This window comes from Catharus ustulatus, chromosome 17 (assembly GCF_009819885.2).
Source record: "Catharus ustulatus isolate bCatUst1 chromosome 17, bCatUst1.pri.v2, whole genome shotgun sequence".
In the NCBI taxonomy this organism is placed as follows: Eukaryota; Metazoa; Chordata; class Aves; order Passeriformes; family Turdidae; genus Catharus; species Catharus ustulatus.
Window position 1 is genome coordinate 11,803,098 of NC_046237.1, and position 17,635 is coordinate 11,820,732.

At 42.8% G+C, this 17,635-nt stretch overlaps 1 protein-coding gene across 9 annotated transcripts in view; it reads right to left on the reverse strand.

Annotated features, from left to right (window-relative positions):
* The window catches only part of PTPRT (protein tyrosine phosphatase receptor type T), a 450,791-nt gene that overhangs the window by 143,644 nt on the left and 289,512 nt on the right, over window positions 1-17,635 (reverse strand). For all 9 annotated transcript variants that reach the window (XM_033075163.2, XM_033075164.2, XM_033075167.2 and 6 more), the window contains exons 8-9: window positions 15,696-15,992; window positions 14,318-14,427 (exon numbers count right to left, since the gene is read on the reverse strand). In XM_033075163.2, coding sequence (XP_032931054.1) covers window positions 14,318-14,427; window positions 15,696-15,992 — 407 coding nt within the window. The remainder of the gene's footprint in view (window positions 1-14,317; window positions 14,428-15,695; window positions 15,993-17,635) is intronic.

Here is a 17,635-nt window from a genome sequence, read left to right on the forward strand (position 1 = left end):
TTGCTCAGCAGCAATATGGATGAGTTCACAAAGTTCACCCGTAATAAGGATGTTGGATCGGTGAGGACGTTGCTTTTGTCTGGATAACCTGAATAATTTCTAATTTGTCTGTGGCCTACATAAGAAAATGGCAAGTTAATAATGCTGTATATGCATTTTTTCCTCTTTAAATTTAGTGCAAGTTCAACACTGTCACAAAGACAAAGTTAAATAGCTCAGAAAAACCTTTCGGCTCAGTAGAAAAAGGAACTTATCAAGCACTAAAAGTGAAAATATTCTAGACAGTAACATACAAGAGTTCTGTATGCATGACTTGTGTTTGAATTTCTCTTCTCCAGTAGACAAACTAATAATGATTGGGCAGCCACAAGGCCCTTGTGCTCTGTGCAAAAGAAAATAAACAAATAAACCCCAGCACTTCCCATCACTCTGCTGCCAGGACTGCAGCCACAGGAAGGGCTGGACCATCACCCTCACATGGGACCTGTCCTGGGCAGGGGCTCTGTGGCTGGAGGTGTCTCTGCAGCCTGAGCCGACCCCCTGTGCTGTTTTAGAGTCTCTGTGTCCCAGCCCCAGCACCAGAGAAAGAGTCAGGAGACTCTTCTGTTGTTTCCAGAGGTGTTTATTTTATCTCATCTAAAAGTTCTTCCCCTGCCCAGCCCAGGTCTGTTCAGCAGGTCAGTCCCAGGCACACTGGCCACCCTGGGGTGGGATTATCTTTTTATACTATAAACTACATAAACATTATTTACAATTATCTTCCCATACTATCACTTATATTGTACAGTCTGGGTCTACTCTGAACCAATCTAAAAGTGCCAACATCACCCAGAAGATGGATGCAGGAAGAAGGAGAAAGAAGGACAGAACACGCCCAGGTTCCTCCATCTTAACTCCAGACCCTTATTATAAACAATCTTAAAACTCTACTTTTTCACCTTATAATAATCTAACTTACACACTACTTATTTTTGTGACTTGTAATTCTTCATGTAAGGGTGATAATTTTTCCCAGGGGTTGAAATCCAAGGCACAGGGGTTCTGGGCACTGTGCCAAGGCTCCTGAGCCCCCTGCCTGGGTCTGGAACCATCCAGGGAAGCCAGAGGGATGGCTTGGGTTCCCACAGGGCTCATGGAGGAGAAAAACTTGAGCTGGCCCTGCAGTCTGGGGAACCACATTCCTGACCCTTAAAAAGGGTCAAGGTGTGAGCCATAGGGAAAATCACTCATTCTAAATGACAATGTAAATCTGGATAGAAGCACCTTTTGCTGTTTCAGCAGGGGGAAGTTGTTTTATTTTATTATTAGATATTTTTCAGCCTGTGTTCTCTCTCCAAGACATGGGCCTCATGGAAGCATTTTAAGGACAACAGCAATAGCCTTGTTTTCTTGATTTCTTCCTGTGAACTTTAGAATTGGCCCATGAAAGCCCAGGGCTTAATGAATCATTTCCAGCAGCAGAAGGGTTTCAGACCTGAAATTCAGAGTGACCCTGAACTGGGAACATTTCAATACAAAATACAAAACTGTCAGATGTTAAATCTTCCTGGGAGAAGAATCAGGTGTAAGAAAGGGTTCCTAGAATTTTCACTGGTGAGCTGATTTTGGATTTGTTTTGAATAAAGTTTTACTAATGTTAAAAGACAAAATATTCCTGAAATGGGGGAGTTTGAAATGGGAATTAAATTCTGTCATGACATGACCACACCTTCCTTGCAGGTGTCCTGTCCTTCATTGCCTCAGCACAGTGTCTTCACAGCATCTTCTTCCTTCCAGCTCCAGAAGAGAGAGAGGAGCTCCATCCAAGAGGACACCACATTTACAAGGCACTGGCTGGCTCTCCTTCCTGTCAGACTGCAGCTCCTGCAGCTCTTTGATCCACTTGGTCCTCACCACTGCTGGCTTGTCATTCATCCCCCTTGTACACAGCCAACAGCTGGGCTTCTTCCTCCTAAAGCACCACACTTCTCACTGGATGACTGGGAAAACAAAAAAGGCTGGCTGATGCTGCTACACTCTCAAATTCTGATTTCAAGGTGATTTGTGGTCCCTTCCTCCTTGGTTTGCAGGGATGGGAGGGAAGCCAGGAGCTCTGTTTGTGCTCGGAGCCAAACAAGGAATTAAGTCACCCAGCAGAGTGTGTCCTGGAGCGTAGGAACGTCAGGGGCACAATCCATTTCATGGTTCCATGAAGCTGATTGAAACATGATTGCACAGCAAGCCAGGGGCTCTTCTCCTCCGAGACTCCCCAGCCTCCTGTGCTTCTTAGGAACAATTATTACTGCAGGTGACTTCAGACTGCACCTGGGACGGACTTAGGTTCAATCTTATCAGGCAGTTTCAGACACTTTGGGCTAGGAGACTAAAGTTAATTGCACCAAGTATGGCACAAAGGGAGTAATCTGAAGGAAGTTATCTTCCAATGACAGGGAAGAGTTTTGAACAGGTTAGTGAACACTCCTGATCCTTCTCCAGTGCTGGAAAAGTAAAGAACTGAAGAATGTATTTTATGATCAGATGAATGGGCACATTTTCCATCTTAAAACTCACTTTAGGCCAGACAATTACTGCACTTACATCCTTCCCTAGCCCACAAAATTTCATCCAGGAAACGGGAGGAAGCAAAGGCCTTTCGTATTTCTATTCTTGTGCTACTTCTTTTGGGATAAGGCTAAGGCAGAGTTAATCAGCATTTGCAAGTTATATTTAAGGCTGGCAACATGTGAAAGACTAAAAGCCCTGCAGAATAAAGTCCTTTAATTGAGTCACAGCACAAGCACAGCATGGCTGGTAGGAGCATAAAAAGCCAGAGCGCAGCTATTCATTAGGAATGAATATGGAACTTAACCTAGGGAGACCCTGGGAATAAAAGAGGCCATTTGCTCCCTGGCCTATTTACTGAGAGCCACATAAACACGGGGGCAATTAAACCTGAATACAAACACTGGCAGCACAGCAAGGCAGGACAGAACATGGTCCTGCACCCAGTCTTGAGCAGGACCAGGGACAGCAGGGCTGAGAAGTCTCCTCTACTCTCCTTTTGCACAGACTCTTTCTTCATGTTCATATTTCCTTGGCATGTTATGGCTTTAGTTTTTCATAAAACAAAACTAAGTGAGAAAAAGAGGAAGAATGGACTAGGTAGCAAAGCAATTGGGAGTGCCTCAGTAATGTATTCAGGCCGTTAAGGATTTCATTAGGTTTACTAAAAGGTCATTAACGATAAAATATCTTCTTTTATTTTACCTACTTTCTAAACATTATAGTCTATTCTGCCATTCAAGCTTGCACCCCACTGACATTAATTAGCATGCTATATATTAAGGAGAGCTTTTAATGAGCTGTTATTTCATATGATTTTATTGGAGAGCCTCATTGTTCAGCTTAATAGCAGAAAATGACAACTATAGAAATTGCTTTGATAGGACTGCAGCATTGAGGCGGTTATTCAATCTCCATGCTTGTTCCTCAGTTATTCCTTGATGCTGAAAGCTCTGCCTAACCCCCCTCATTGTGGTTTGCCATGATGCACTGGGTGTAGGGAAAGCTGTGGGCAAGGAGCAGAGCCTCAAACCACAGAGTGGGGTGTGAACTGCACCACACACAGCTGCTGGGTCTGCTGTACAGCACAGAGCAGCAGCAGCAAGGCCCATGGGTGTAAAAAGTTATTTGGCCACATTTATAGATCAAGTATCAGTCTCAGCTCTTACTGTAGCTGACAGCTGTGACATGCTGTAGTTTCAGTCACTTGAATCTTGAGCTATACATTTGCACTTATTCTCCAAGTCAAGTGTCTGCCTCACAGAATGGTTTGGGTTGGAAGGGACCTTCAGGATCACTCCAGTTCAACCCCTGCCACCTTCCACTAGGCCAGGTTGCTCCAAACCCCGTCCAAGCTCACCCTAAGTCCCTTTTCCCAAATTCAGACCAAAGCAGATGAACTGAGAACAAAAGGAAAAGTTGTTCTCCCTGTGGTAAAGCCTTCACTCTCCTGAAAGCCACCTGACCCTCACTGCCAGCAATGCCACCTGGGCAGGGTCAGGGACAAGTGGCAACCAACAGGGAAGGGAGAAAGGGGAAGGAGAAAGGAGGCAGGGGACTCACAGTGACAGAAATTGGTAAATGAGCAGGGCACAGAAAACCCAAACCCATCCTGTCCACTGGATGGCAGGATCATAAAGACTGGCTCTAAGACACAAACACAAAGGACAGCAACAAGGTGAATTTCCCAAAAGGAGCCATGCATCCACACATACACACTGTGAAGGTGATGCCAAGGTCACCTTGACTGGCTTCTCCCCTTTACAAAGTTCCTTGGTGGCATCCATTAACAGGATGAAGCCACCACAACACCTGAATTATTCAGTTGTGTGTACTTTCTAAATTAAACAATGCTGAAGATGAAACAGAAAAAAAAAAAACAAACAATAATCTAGGAAGGAAGTGCAAACATGCATCTGCAGTTTGCTTTCAACTTAGCTAACTGCTACATTTTGGTAAACAAAATACTGCAAGATGTGAAAATGGAGTTATTAAAGAGCTTTGTAGTACTCTTAACTGCACAGGTACCTGCCACGTGAAAAGAGGAAATGGAGGAAATGAGATTAAGGATCAGCTGTTCTCCAGAATGAGCAATAGAGAGAAGAAAGAAGAATAGACTGAAATTAGATTTTTTTTTCTGGAGAAAAAAAAAGCATTGCAAGGCAGAAAGACAAGATGCTGATGTATCTACAAAAGGATGTTTTAAAACTGAATTTCATTACAAGAAAGAATAAGTTGGAGGGGTTTTTTTCAGTTCTTATCATTAGTTTGGCTTAGAAAAAGCACAATGTGCACACTAAAATATTCAGCTCCTTAAAAAAAAAGTGTTATTGTAACCAAATATCTTCTCATTTGCATGAGATTTATATCACTGCATGTCTATTGGCTTCAAAAGAACAATAAAAAGGTAATCAAAGAAATTGTTGTGCTCAAGGGACCACATTATGCTTTAATTTCTGAAAAGCTTGATCAAACAATTTTTTTTTAAAACAGTTGATTCATTCTATTTATAACACAAGTATGCTACTTACCTGGAGGTTGTCATACATTTGAAAAACCCTGACATCTGAGTTTTTCAGAAAAACCCTCTCATTTTCTCCCAAAGATGTTTCTGGAAACCATAGGATTTTAAAAAGCATCATTACCAAATGCTCCCAAGTTAAGCACATCTTGCAAGTAACAGCAAGTGAGTAACACACAATTAAGAATCCTATATAATTTGAAGAAGTTTGTTCAAAAGCTCTTTGAGGTGCTTATTCAGTAAAGCATCCCTAATTAGGAAACCATTTAAACATTCCCTAAGTTTAAGGCTGTGTTAAAGTAACTGGGACGGGGTGGGGAGGAACAGGAGCAATAAAAAACTGATGCCTTGTTGGGACTCCTTAAAATCAGAAGCCAGACAAAATTAAGTGGATAAAAAGCAGTCCTATTTATTGAAGGGCCTTCAGGTATATTTTGGGCAGATGAACCCCCCATGGGCTACACCCAAAATGGACAATGGGTCATAAGTTTTCACACTTTTATAGGTTTGGTCCATTGGCATACTGGGGGTGAATCTTCCAATTACAGCTCCAGGTATTGAAGTCATTTACCCCAAGTTTGCTCCCCCCAAGTCACTTTTGTTCACATTTCCTGGGGCCTGAGGCAGTGAGGTGTCCTTGATTCCCAGGCTGGAGAGGAATTGTTGTGTCTGACCAAAATGGGAAAGCAGCAGCTCACCCTGGATATGGAGTTTAGAGTTACACACTAAAGAATTGCAGGATTACAAATATATGAAAAATAGAAAAGCTAAAATCCTAAGGCATCAGTACAGCAGACTCTTTCCAACAGGGAGTAATCCCTGAGTAAACCCCCAGCCTGCATCTGGAGCATCCTCCCTGCTCTGCTCTCCTCAGCTGGAGAGGCAGGAGCAGCCAAGCAGGGCCATCACCCTGGGGTGTGCCAGGCAGGCAGAGCCCAGCCTGCAGCTCCCCACAGCACCTTAAACAACACAGCTCCAGCCAACTCCAGTCCTGCCACGGCACTGGATGTTTCCAGATGTGATGGGCAAGGAAAACCATCCTGTTCACCAGAACAACTGCTGAACTGCTGCATTTGCTGCCCTCTGTTACTGCACACAGGAAAATTGTGCTTTCCTTGCAGGATCAGAGATGACACCTTAACTGAATGCCCTGGGTGTGGCAGGAGGGTCACTCAGGCACACACTCATTCTGTGCTAACAAGGGAGCTTATAAACCTATTAATTTATTAAAATTGATTAAACAGCATGGGGGTGAAGGGAAGGAGCCCTCTGTGGGATGCCAATGGTTGTGGGCGGGGAGGAAAGGTATTTCCTGTGTCCTTGTGATGCTCAGGTTTCACTGGAAAGCTGTCTGACTGAGCCCTACCTTGTTCTAGGAACAGAGCCACAGGATCTGTGACTAACACAGCATCCCAGGCTACTGAGAGAGAGCAATGTTCAGATTTATCATCCTTCTCAGGTGCCAAGAAATGATAATAAATCAGCGCAATCAGCACCGCTCATTTCCCATATTCTGGCCTGAATCTTTATTAAGTGGAGCCCAGAACACTGGCAGTGTTTAACCAACCTGTTCAGCAAGTGCTCAGTAAATACTCGTCAGCAGGCATAAAATAAACAATTTCTCTTCAGCCAGACCAGCCCTGTGTCCAAGCCCCTTCTGTGCTAAGAGCCATAAACTCCAGAGCTAATTGAGATGGTGTAGTGGTTTGGTTTGTAAATTTGAGATTTTTTGGTTAATGTACTAACTTATGTGCTGGGTTTAGTGTTGGCTAAATTGTTAGTGTACTTACTAGAATTATTTATTTATTTTTTGTTGAGATGGGATTAGGAGAAAGGTAAAGTAGGTTTAAACTTTAAAGGGTGTAAGAAAAACTATTAACAGAACTAAAAGAATAATTAGAATTAGAATAAAACTTTCAGAACACTTCTCACCCCATACTCTCTTTTCTTTCCTACAGCCACAATTTAGTCAGTTTATTACTTCTAGAATAGCCTTTCTTTAGTTCACTTGGGGAGAGGAATCTCTCTTGTTATGCTATGGAGACTTGTCTACAAGAAAACAGATTTTTTGTGGCTTTATCGAAATCTGATCACTGTGTAAAAGTCTCTCCCCTCCCCTTACAGCTTTCCCCACAGCTGTTTTTGAGGACTCACTCTCTGGCTAATGGGATACGTTTTTAAGGATGAGCTGTTCAGAGGCAAAGGTTCTCTTCATTTATTTCTGAGATCATCTTCATCTCAGGGAACAGAGATCTTTTACCCTGGGGCCAATGGTCTTCATCACTCTTCTCCTCTCTGTTCAAACTTCTCATGGGACCACAGCTACTTCAGCATCTGCTTGTTGAGTGTGGATACTTTTGCTCATATCTATAGTTGGAACACTTCATCCCCCCTGCTTCTCAATGAGTTACAGGGAAACAGAGCCTGAGGTATCAATTATATGTTCTCTGTAGCTTTACAAGAGGATTTCAGCCCAAGAGTGAGGCATGTCCTCAACCCCTCCTGTCAGGACCTGACTTCTACTTTACTGAATTTGATGTTGTGTCTTCATTCTGTCCTTTTCTTTCACTTGAGAGAGGACTGAAGGTTTGCAGGTCCCATTTGTGCAGTGAAAGAGTTACTGGCCTGCAGATGGCCATGGGGTCCCATGTGGTGGCCAGAGCTGTTTTGTTGTGGAGAAGGCTCGGATCTTTAGTGGCTCAGCCAGAACAGTGGCTAATCTGGCTGTTTTTAGGATTTCATTGTGTTCAATTCCAGATGTGGGGCTGAAAGCCTTCCCTCCCCCTGGCCAGCAGCTGCTGTTGGTAAGGTGTGTCAGGGTTTAATGCTGGTAAGGTGTATCAGGGTTTAATGTTGGTAAGGTGTGTCAGGGTTAATGTTGGTAAGGTGTATCAGGGTTAATGTTGGTAAGGTGTATCAGGGTTAATGTTGGTAAGGTGTGTCAGGGTTAATGTTGGTAAGGTGTGTCAGGGTTAATGCTGGTAAGGTGTGTCAGGGTTTAATGATGGTAAGGTGTTCAGGGTTAATGTTGGTAAGGTGTATCAGGGTTAATGTTGGTAAGGTGTGTCAGGGTTTAATGCTGGTGTGTCAGGGTTTAATGCTGGTAAGGTGTATCAAGGTTTAATGTTGGTAAGGTGTATCAGGGTTAATGTTGGTAAGGTGTGTCAGGGTTTAATGTTGGTAAGGTGTGTCAGGGTTAATGTTGGTAAGGTGTATCAAGGTTTAATGCTGGTAAGGTGTGTCAGGGTTTAATGCTGGTAAGGTGTGTCAGGGTTAATGTTGGTAAGGTTAGCAGCCATGGCCCAGCCCAGCCTCAGCCATGGTCCACAGCCTCCACTCCCCTGCCCAGCCACTGGGCCAGGATGGGGGAGAACTTCTCTCTGCAAAGGCTGGAAAGCAGGAGAGCTTTTCCCAGGCTCAGATGTTTTTAACATGTGTGTTCACAGAGGTATGTTCAGCTTTCTCAGTGGTTTAACAGGTTATCTGTTCTCAAAACTAATCACTGATTGGTTTTTGTCAGACATGGAGGAAGCTCTTAGTAGCTCCTCTCAGAAAAATCATTTTTGTGGGTGGCTTCTTCCCTCTTTACTAAATGTCAAATGTCCAAAAGCAGCACAGCTGGGTGGCTGTGAACAGCTTTCCTCACACGTCACTGAGAGGGTGGCACAGCCTCCGACAGGGCTGACAGAGTTTCAAACTCAAACAGATGATATATGGCCACACGCTTCCATTGCTAGTTTAGATTATTAAAGAAATCTAATTCAATATAGCACAAATGCAAGTAAACCCCTTATTCTTGATGTAATCGACTTTCATGGGCTCTGGACAAACAATAGACTACATCTTATAAATCCATTGTTGGAGACAAACAGCATTAGTGCTGCAGATGAACAGGGAATAATTCCCAACAATGTCCCTGCAAATGAGTGATAAAGCCAGGAGCCAATACCCCATGTTTAATTGATCACTGCCTGCCATTTGAACCCATTTCAGTCTCCAGGATGTTCTGCTAATATTCAGCTAAACACAGCCCCAGCTGTGCATGGCACGGCCCAACGCAGGCGAGTTTAAGTGAGCAAGCTCCATCCCAGGAGTCTCCTGCATCCACGGAATGCAATCGAGAGGCTGCAGCATGATTGATTTTCATGGGAACATTCAAAGCCACTTTTCACTGAAGGCAATTTCCGAGAATTGTCATCTTTCCACTATTTCTACGGTAGAGTTTTATATAAATCGGTTGCAAGATTTTGTGGTTGTTGCTTTCCTTCTTGCGGGAGCCGTTTTTCACCCTCCACAACCAAAAAAACCACCCAAACCTTTTAAATAAACAAACAAATAACTAAGCCACGCTGAGTTCCCAACCCTTGCATTTTTTTCTGGGGAAACCTTTTTTGCAACACCTTTTAGCAGGAAAGATTTTATCTTTAAAAAATCGGGTTTCATGAATAGCTTAGAAAAGGGCTATGAATAGAAATGGATGCATATCCCTGCACAGCTATCACACCAGATAATCCTGCTTTTTGTTATAATAAGCATGCATTTTCAGGGGTCAGGGATGGAAGAAATTTGTTTCCACCCTTTGATAAATACAGGCAATGCATCCCACAAATATTGACCTCATGCAAGACACTCTAAAAAGGCAGTTTGTGAGTAACAAGCTCTCCTGCAGAGCAAAAGTGATGGAGTGAGGTGATGGAGAAGGAATGGCATATTGGCAACTGGAGAGATGAAGAAGGGCAGACTGCAATTTTACACGGTAACTAAGAGGATCTGTAGCCTCTGAAGTGCAATTTAAACTCAAATCCACTGGGATTAGATGTACTAGGCTCCGAGCATGCCATTAAAGAGCTGAAATTGTGTATGAAAGTCCCTTGTATTATTATTCCTGGCATCAAAATAGAGATTTACAGTGTTTCAGAAACAGTGACTGACAAAACTAGCTAGTTAGAAGCTGCAAATGCATCCTTATTTTTCTCTAAAACCACTAGGGATTTAACAATCCTGAGGATGAGGACGTAAGTGATTACAGGACTGCACCTTACCATGTTTAAAAAGGCAGTTTGCTGTTTCAACATTGCCTTTAGGCATGGCTCACTGAAAGGACTTCAGCAGTCTGGGAGCCATTTTTGCAGCCAAGGAGCTGAATATTTGGGATCTAGCCTTTAAATGCTGTTAGGATTGCAATACCCCTAACAATGCCTTCCCCCAAGGGATGTGACAAATACTTCAGACAGCAATGATAGGTGGGTTTCTTTCTTTCTTCCTGTTTAAGGGTGAAATATTCTAAAAATTGACAATTCTGAGAAATATAATACACACAAAAAATGTATTTACAAAGGCAAAAGCCAGCATCACTTGCAGAGTGCACCTGAAAGCTCTCAGCTGCCCAAAGGAACAGCAAAATGCAGATATAAATAAGTTTTGTTTACTTAAATTTTCTAGATGCAAGTTTGCACAAAGCATACATCTAAGACAACCTCATGTCATCTAAAAGCAGAAGAATTTTAGTGCCAAAGCTGGTCCATGACCTTAAATTAGATTGCTTGCCCTTGCAGCCCAATGACAGTGTAAGTCTGTTTGATGGTAGTCTGACTTTACACACACTTAGGAAAAATAAATTAAAAGGAATAAATCTTTGTTGCATGTCTTTGTACACAAAGGCTTTGAAGCTGAGCTCACTCCCACATGGTGTGAGGACAATGAGCAGCATTTGATTATCGGGGATTTTGAAGAAGAGCAGCTTTTCAGGACTGGTTAAAAAAAATGTAAAATACAGATTTCAACAAGTGCTTTCAGACTGATTGTGGGGCAGGATTAGTGAGATATTATTGAGCCTCTCACAGGCTGCTCCCAGAGACAATAAGAACAAAACAGTGTAATAGTCCTTCTTCCATGAGTGTCACATGCAGAGCTGTCTGTGTGGGGCATTTCACCCAAACCAAGGAACCAGCAAAGCCAGCTCTGCTGTCATCTGGGTTTCTGGCACAGGCTGCTCTGCCTGCCCCCTGTAGGTACCTACACACCTTGAAGCCAGGCACCCCAGAAGGATCTGTTCTGTCCTCCCAGCTCACATCCTAATCTTTCCAGCACTGATTAATTGATTTGTAATTCCTGGAACTTTCCAAGTTGTCTTCAACAAGAGGTTTGTGCTCCCCAGAAAGAGAGTGCAATTAGAGAAGGATCTAGAACTGCAATTACAAGGGATCTAAAAGGTCCTTCTGTTTAAAAACCCAGCTGCTTCTGTACCCAGTGAAACAATTAGTTCTGCAAGTGAACGCAGAGGGGTTTAAACCACTTTTAAATGCAATGCTCTTGCTTTGTTAAAAGGCAACAATAGCATTTGAAGGAAAAATACCCATCAGAAGAGACTTGCAAAAGTCAAAAAGGTTCATTAAGGTCCTTCAATTCTGTTTAGGCTCTTTAGAAGTATTCAGTCATTATGAAATTAGTGCTTCTGGCTGCCAAAAGACTTGAAGGTTGTGCTGCTGAATCCCAGCCCAGTTGGCACCCAAGCAGTGGATATGAAAACTGCAACAGCAATTTGGGTTATAGGGACATCTGGCAGGGAGCTGCAAGAATGATTAGGGACCTGAGAAGAAAATCAGTCCCAAAGGGAAGCAAGTGGATGTAAATAGAATAGACAGCATGATTATTTTGAAGCATTTCAGAAGCTTATAACATTTTTTTAAACAGAATTAGAGGGAAAATACAATATCCAGATACAGTGAATCAGATTGTGATGGTGATGGTGAGGAGGGAACTATAACTTAGGAGAAGGTGGGGTTTTATTTGTTTTTATTAGGACAGTTTGTGCCCAGAGGGGTTTGGGAGACTCTCAGTGGCACAATTCCTGTGTGTGAATTTAGCCAGTTACCTCCAGGTGTAATGCAGGACCTGACACCACTAACTCAAGTTCATAAAATGATAATATTATTAAATACTTTGCAGGGAAATTTTCTTCAATAAATGCTCAGAAGCCTTTTTGTTTGCTTCTCCCTAGTAACAGCAACACAATTGCAGAGCTTCCAGAGAGCTGCAAATTCACTGGAAGATCATTGAGCAGCATTCCCAGTGACACCAGTACCAGTGTTCAGGAATTGTGTGTGTTCCCTGCAGGAATCCCCTTCTTCCAAAAACAGCAAACCACCCTGAGAGAGCCCTGGCCATCTGTCCAGGTTCTGCAACTGCTCTCCTGTATTTTTATCTCCAGCTGATGGGCTTGTCTCAGGCTTGCTTGGACAGTAGAAAGGTTCTGTAGGAATTTTCACAGGGAAGAAGGGACAGGAAAGGACAACATTTTCGTTGTGACAACCTCCAGGCACTCTGGTTCTCACGGTGTTTCTAGCACTCAGATGTTCATCCTTTTGGAGATGAGGTATAGGAAAAGGAGGAAGAGTTTGAATTCACCTTGACTTCTCTTTGTCTTCAGCTGCCAAATATGCAGAGAGTCATTATCAGAAAAGAAAAATTTGTTTGCCTCCGCTGAGACTCGAGCAATGATATGACTTCAGGGGCAAAGGCACTGTCATGATGCATCACAACCCTGCAGGCATTAAAGTGTCTCATGCAGCTGCTCAGCCAGAAAAGATACTCAGACTGTTGAAGTCCTTTCAACAAGCTGAGCCCAAGGCAATATTTTAGTAAGAAACTGCTTCTTTAAAAATTAAAAGGAGTTATTTTTGCATCATTTGCATCATTTGACTTGGGTCAGATTTAAAATAAGTTCTGTTATAGGTCACCTGTGTTGCCAGGAAAAAAAATAACCTGTAACTGATTCTATTCAGATTAATTCCTTTAAAACACACCCAGGTTTATTGCCTAATTCCTGACACAGACACCCTCAAAGACCATGAAATGATGAGGGTTGGTTCTGTTTTAGCACTGACAGATGATTTGCACCCTGCAAGCATTTCTCTAAGTGTCTCAACAGACCAACAACGACTCCAGACTTAGTCAAGGATTCCAGCCCAACTGAAATGACACTAAATTACCACGAGGAAATTCTGTTCATCTGTTTAGTGTTGCTGTATCAAACTCAGTCTGGCCTTTGTGAGCCAAATCATGACCTAAAAGTGAAGTTACAGCGGAAAGTTTCATCCATTGCTCATGCTGGAGTGTAAGAGATGTTAAACCTGCTTCATTTTTCCCATTTGACTGTGCCAGAGAGAGCCAGTGCTAGTAAGGACATCTGGGAGTGACATCCCAGGACATCCTGTCCCAAATGGAGAGGCTGGATGGGAAGAGGAAAGAGGCAGAACCTCATTGGCAGTGCCAGAGCTGCTGCTTGCACCTGTGGCTTTTCCAAAGTGAGTTTGTACAAAAAGCACAAAAGAGAGACTGAAATATTGGTTCTTGTCCCTCTGTGTCACAAAATGCCGCACAAGGCACAGTGAAAGGTTTTATGTCACCATTACAATAAAATTATTTTTACTTTCTCTAATCTTACAGAGGTAAATACTGAACCCATAAACTGACACACACTCAGCCAGTACTGGTGCACCACTTTCTGCTATTTAATCCAAAAGCCTTTACCTTCTCTTTTAGGACTGTATTTTGTGTTATATGATCTCCTAAAGAGTCCCTCCTCTTACATTCCTGTTCCACATATTTGGGGATACAAATGACATTATGGAGAATTTCATCAGGAGCACATGACAGCAGTAACACTTCCTTACCTTCACAAGAAACATCACCTCTGATACACTCTAGAATCACATTCAATTGTTTATTTCTCATCCAGCACAGGATGGTCAGTGCTCATCCCATAACCTGCTCTACATTTTGTTTGTCATCAGAGCAATTGTTGGGATGTACAAATATCATCTGAAACCTTCAAAAAGCGATAAGAGTTGACAGTTCCATTCTGCTGATATTGCCAGGAAATGCTGTGACTGGTGGAAGGCAAAGAGGAATCAGTTACACTGGGTAGGTTTAAACATTGCAGTGTTTTATCTCAAGAAGAAAAAAAAAGAAAGAACACAGACCTTAGAACTACTGCAGAAGGAAACAGGGCACCTGAGACATGGGGAAACGTGTGGCTCTCAATTCACCACAAATATTGGAAAGAAATCTTTCTCTTTTTTGAAATGTGAATTTTTTCCAGTGGTAGCAACAGACTATCTTGAAGATTCTTATCTGTTTTAATCAGGCTTCTTTTAGCACCTGCTGAGATCTCTTAGAGCTCAGGATTGGCTTAAACACACATGAAAAGGGCCCTGTGGCACCTATTCCTTGACAACAATCTGTTCTTCTCACCTCATAGAGTGTAATGATGCCGTTTGTCTCATTTGGAGGCTTCCACTGAATGTAGATCTTCTCTTCAAAAGGTCCTCCTTGGATAGACTCCAAGGGAACCGGTCCAGGAACTGCAGGGGAAAAAGAAAAAAAAATCAACAAAAAACTGTGTTCAAAGCGTCACCAGCTCCAGCTGCACACACATGAGACACCCAAAAGGCCATCAGACAGGAAGCTGAGTGTTAAAAATAAATAAATAAAATTAAAAATTAAAATCCCTCAAGGCACTACCATTACCAAGCTACTATCAATGTGAAAGGCTTATTTTTCAACTTTTGGTTCAAATAACAACACCCTAAATGTAACCACTAAGTGACAAATAAAATCAGAATCCATGAAAATATGATGCTAATTTCAGTGTGAGTTTATTCCAGTACAGCAGAGCAGCAGCAGGGAATTTAATTTCTCCTTCTCCACCCACACAACAGAACTCTCCACCTGAGCAGCCAGACTGCACCTTGGCATGGAGATGCTATGGGGCTGCACACCTTTATCAACAGGAAAGATTGATTTGCTCAGTAAAGTAACAGTGCAAGATTTATATTTCATTACAGCTCCAAGGCCAGCTCAAAAATCCACCTACTGCAGCAAAATGTTAATGCCATGGGAGATAACCAACTACATGCACTCCTAAGCCTGTCTGATAAAAAATCCTGCTCATTTTTCTGAAATATCTGCCATCCTTTTGTGTCTCCCCATATGATATATGGGGCTGGAGGAGTCACTTGCAGCTGAGAGAAACTTAGGACAGCAACTTCTACAATCCACGCAGAGGAATTTGGTCCTTGGTCTGAAACAGCTCAGGTGGGATAACAAAGCTTTGAAGCTTTACATCAGTTCTCTAGAAAACTGTTCTTTTATACTCACAACCCTTCTTTTATTCACACAATTAATTTTCCTTCTGAGATCTCTATAAAATGTGATATCCAGAAGATTGCTATTAAGAAAAGTTACACTCTGGAAAGGAGGAACTATACAGTTTTTGGGATGCCTTCTTTTGTGTGAAGGCACAAGAAAAATCAATAAATATAGGCCTGCATTTGCCCATATGATAATGGAAACTGTTGGGTGGTTCAGAAAACAAATTAATTAAATTAAATTAAACCTACAGCTCTTTAACAGCTGTTCAGACTCTGTCATGCCCAAGCACTTCAGTGACCTTTGCCATTTCAAAAACATGGCTATGAAAATCATTGAAGCCTACAATTTTCACACTCAAAACAGACACACTATCCAGAGAAGCTGCACCAGTCTTGTGGGACAGAGGATTATGGTGTTGTTTACAATTTGAAGATGAGTCTTCCCTCAAACTCAACCATCCAACCCCACCATAACTCACCATCCTCCTCAGTCTGCACCACCAGCTCCTCACTTTCCATTTTGCCCTCAGGGTTGGAAAGGGCCAACCTCAGCCTGATGGTCATGAAGGGCCTGAGCCCACGCAGGGTGTAGTGGGAAGAAGTTTGGATGAGCTCCTCTGCCTCGAATTTCTGCTGGTTGAAGACGTACTGGTAGTGCACGGTGAGGTTGTAGCTGTGGCAGCGCGTCACGGCGTAGCCGAAGGGCTCCCACTGCAGCGTCAGCTGCCGCGAGCGGATGTCAACCACCTCCACGTTCTGCGGCCCGTGCACGGGGTCTGGGGAGCAGGAGGAGAACACAAACACAATTGGATATTTCAACAAGGCAGCCATCCATTAACGTGCCTCCTTCTGTGTGTGTGTGTGTGTCCCAACACTCCGCAGTTCTGGATGTTCTTGTCTGCACAATGCATAGTGTGATAGGGAAATGAACATCTGTCCAAGTAAAGATGTGCCCAGATGTATGTATTCTATCACCACCTGCTGAAACCAGGAGGGACAGTGATCCTTATCTCCATAGGAGATACTCTCTGCTAATGGGCCATCTGTTAAAACCAGCTGGGGCAGTGTTCTTTATCTTTTCACAGCCCATCCTTCCTCCAGGAGATGTCTCCTGTTAATGGCCACTGAGTCCCACTGCAGGACTGATAAAATTCCATCATCCCATGGGGAGATGCTCCAGTCAGGGGGAGGAGCCAAGCATTTCCTACCCAGATAAAAAATGAGATTTGAAACAGCAGAGCAGCCTTTTCCACTGGATTCCAGAGGAAAACCAGACCCTTCCACATCACTGGACCTTTGGAGGAAAACTGCACCTTGTACAACAGAACCACATCTGTCACTGCAGGAGGATGCAGGAATGGGACTGCTGCCAACATCCTGACTGACTGATGGGTGTCAGCTTGGATTCTGACTCTGGCAGTGGTTTTTCTTTTGTACTATTACATGTATTTTATTTTTCTATTTTTTTCCTCTTGAATTTTATTTCTTACTTGGAATCTCTCACTGGTTTTGCTTTCAAAACCATTATAACATTGGATCCACAGCTGTATTCTTGCTCCTGAGTTTGGCCTGGAAATTTCCTGTCATGAGGCCCTGAACAGTGGTCATGCTCCTGATGCTTGTGAAAGCTTTCTGAATCCAACAGTGGCAACAGGATTCCACCAGGTAAGGGGTGGAGAAGTTGCACTTTCTTCATTCTTACAAAGAAAAAAAATATAATAGTAGCTGATGGGCTACTTGATAGTGCTTAATGACCTTGGTGAGTCCAGCCCTAAGTGATGCAAACACACAGGAAATGGCCCCTGGGGAAGGAATGAATTTCAAGTCTCTGAGCTTTGAACTCGGCTCCATGGCCCCTACACCCTCCTGCCACCTGCAAACCCATTCTGCTCACACTGAAGCCCCAGAGTGAAAGAATCAAGACCAAGGGATCAGCTGCTGCATGTCCAGCATCCCAGTGTCCCTTCATCTGTTAAACTCCTGGATGTCTGGCAATGGGGTGTACAGGCACATCCTGCCACTCCTGAGTAAGTTTTCTGAGTCATCTCAACCTGGTGCCAATAAAATTTTAATTTCAGATCATCTCCACGCCTTGGTCCCATCAAAGTTTCTTTGCTCTTTATTATTCTTTCTACAGTATCTGGCAGAGGCACACTTTGAATATTCATGTGGAGGAATCATTTTCACCTGCTGTTCCTTAATTTATTTTTAACAGCCTAACTCAAATGCTCTGACTACACTCTGCCCTTTATATAAAATATAAATGCATGTGCCACTAGACATGTAGATATAAAGAATGAAGGATGACTGAGTAAAATCAGTGTCTGAGATAAGTCAAATCATAAAAATTCTACAGATGTCAGTTTGTTTATCTACCATTTTTTTCAACTTGTATTTGCTCTTTTGCTCAATATATATC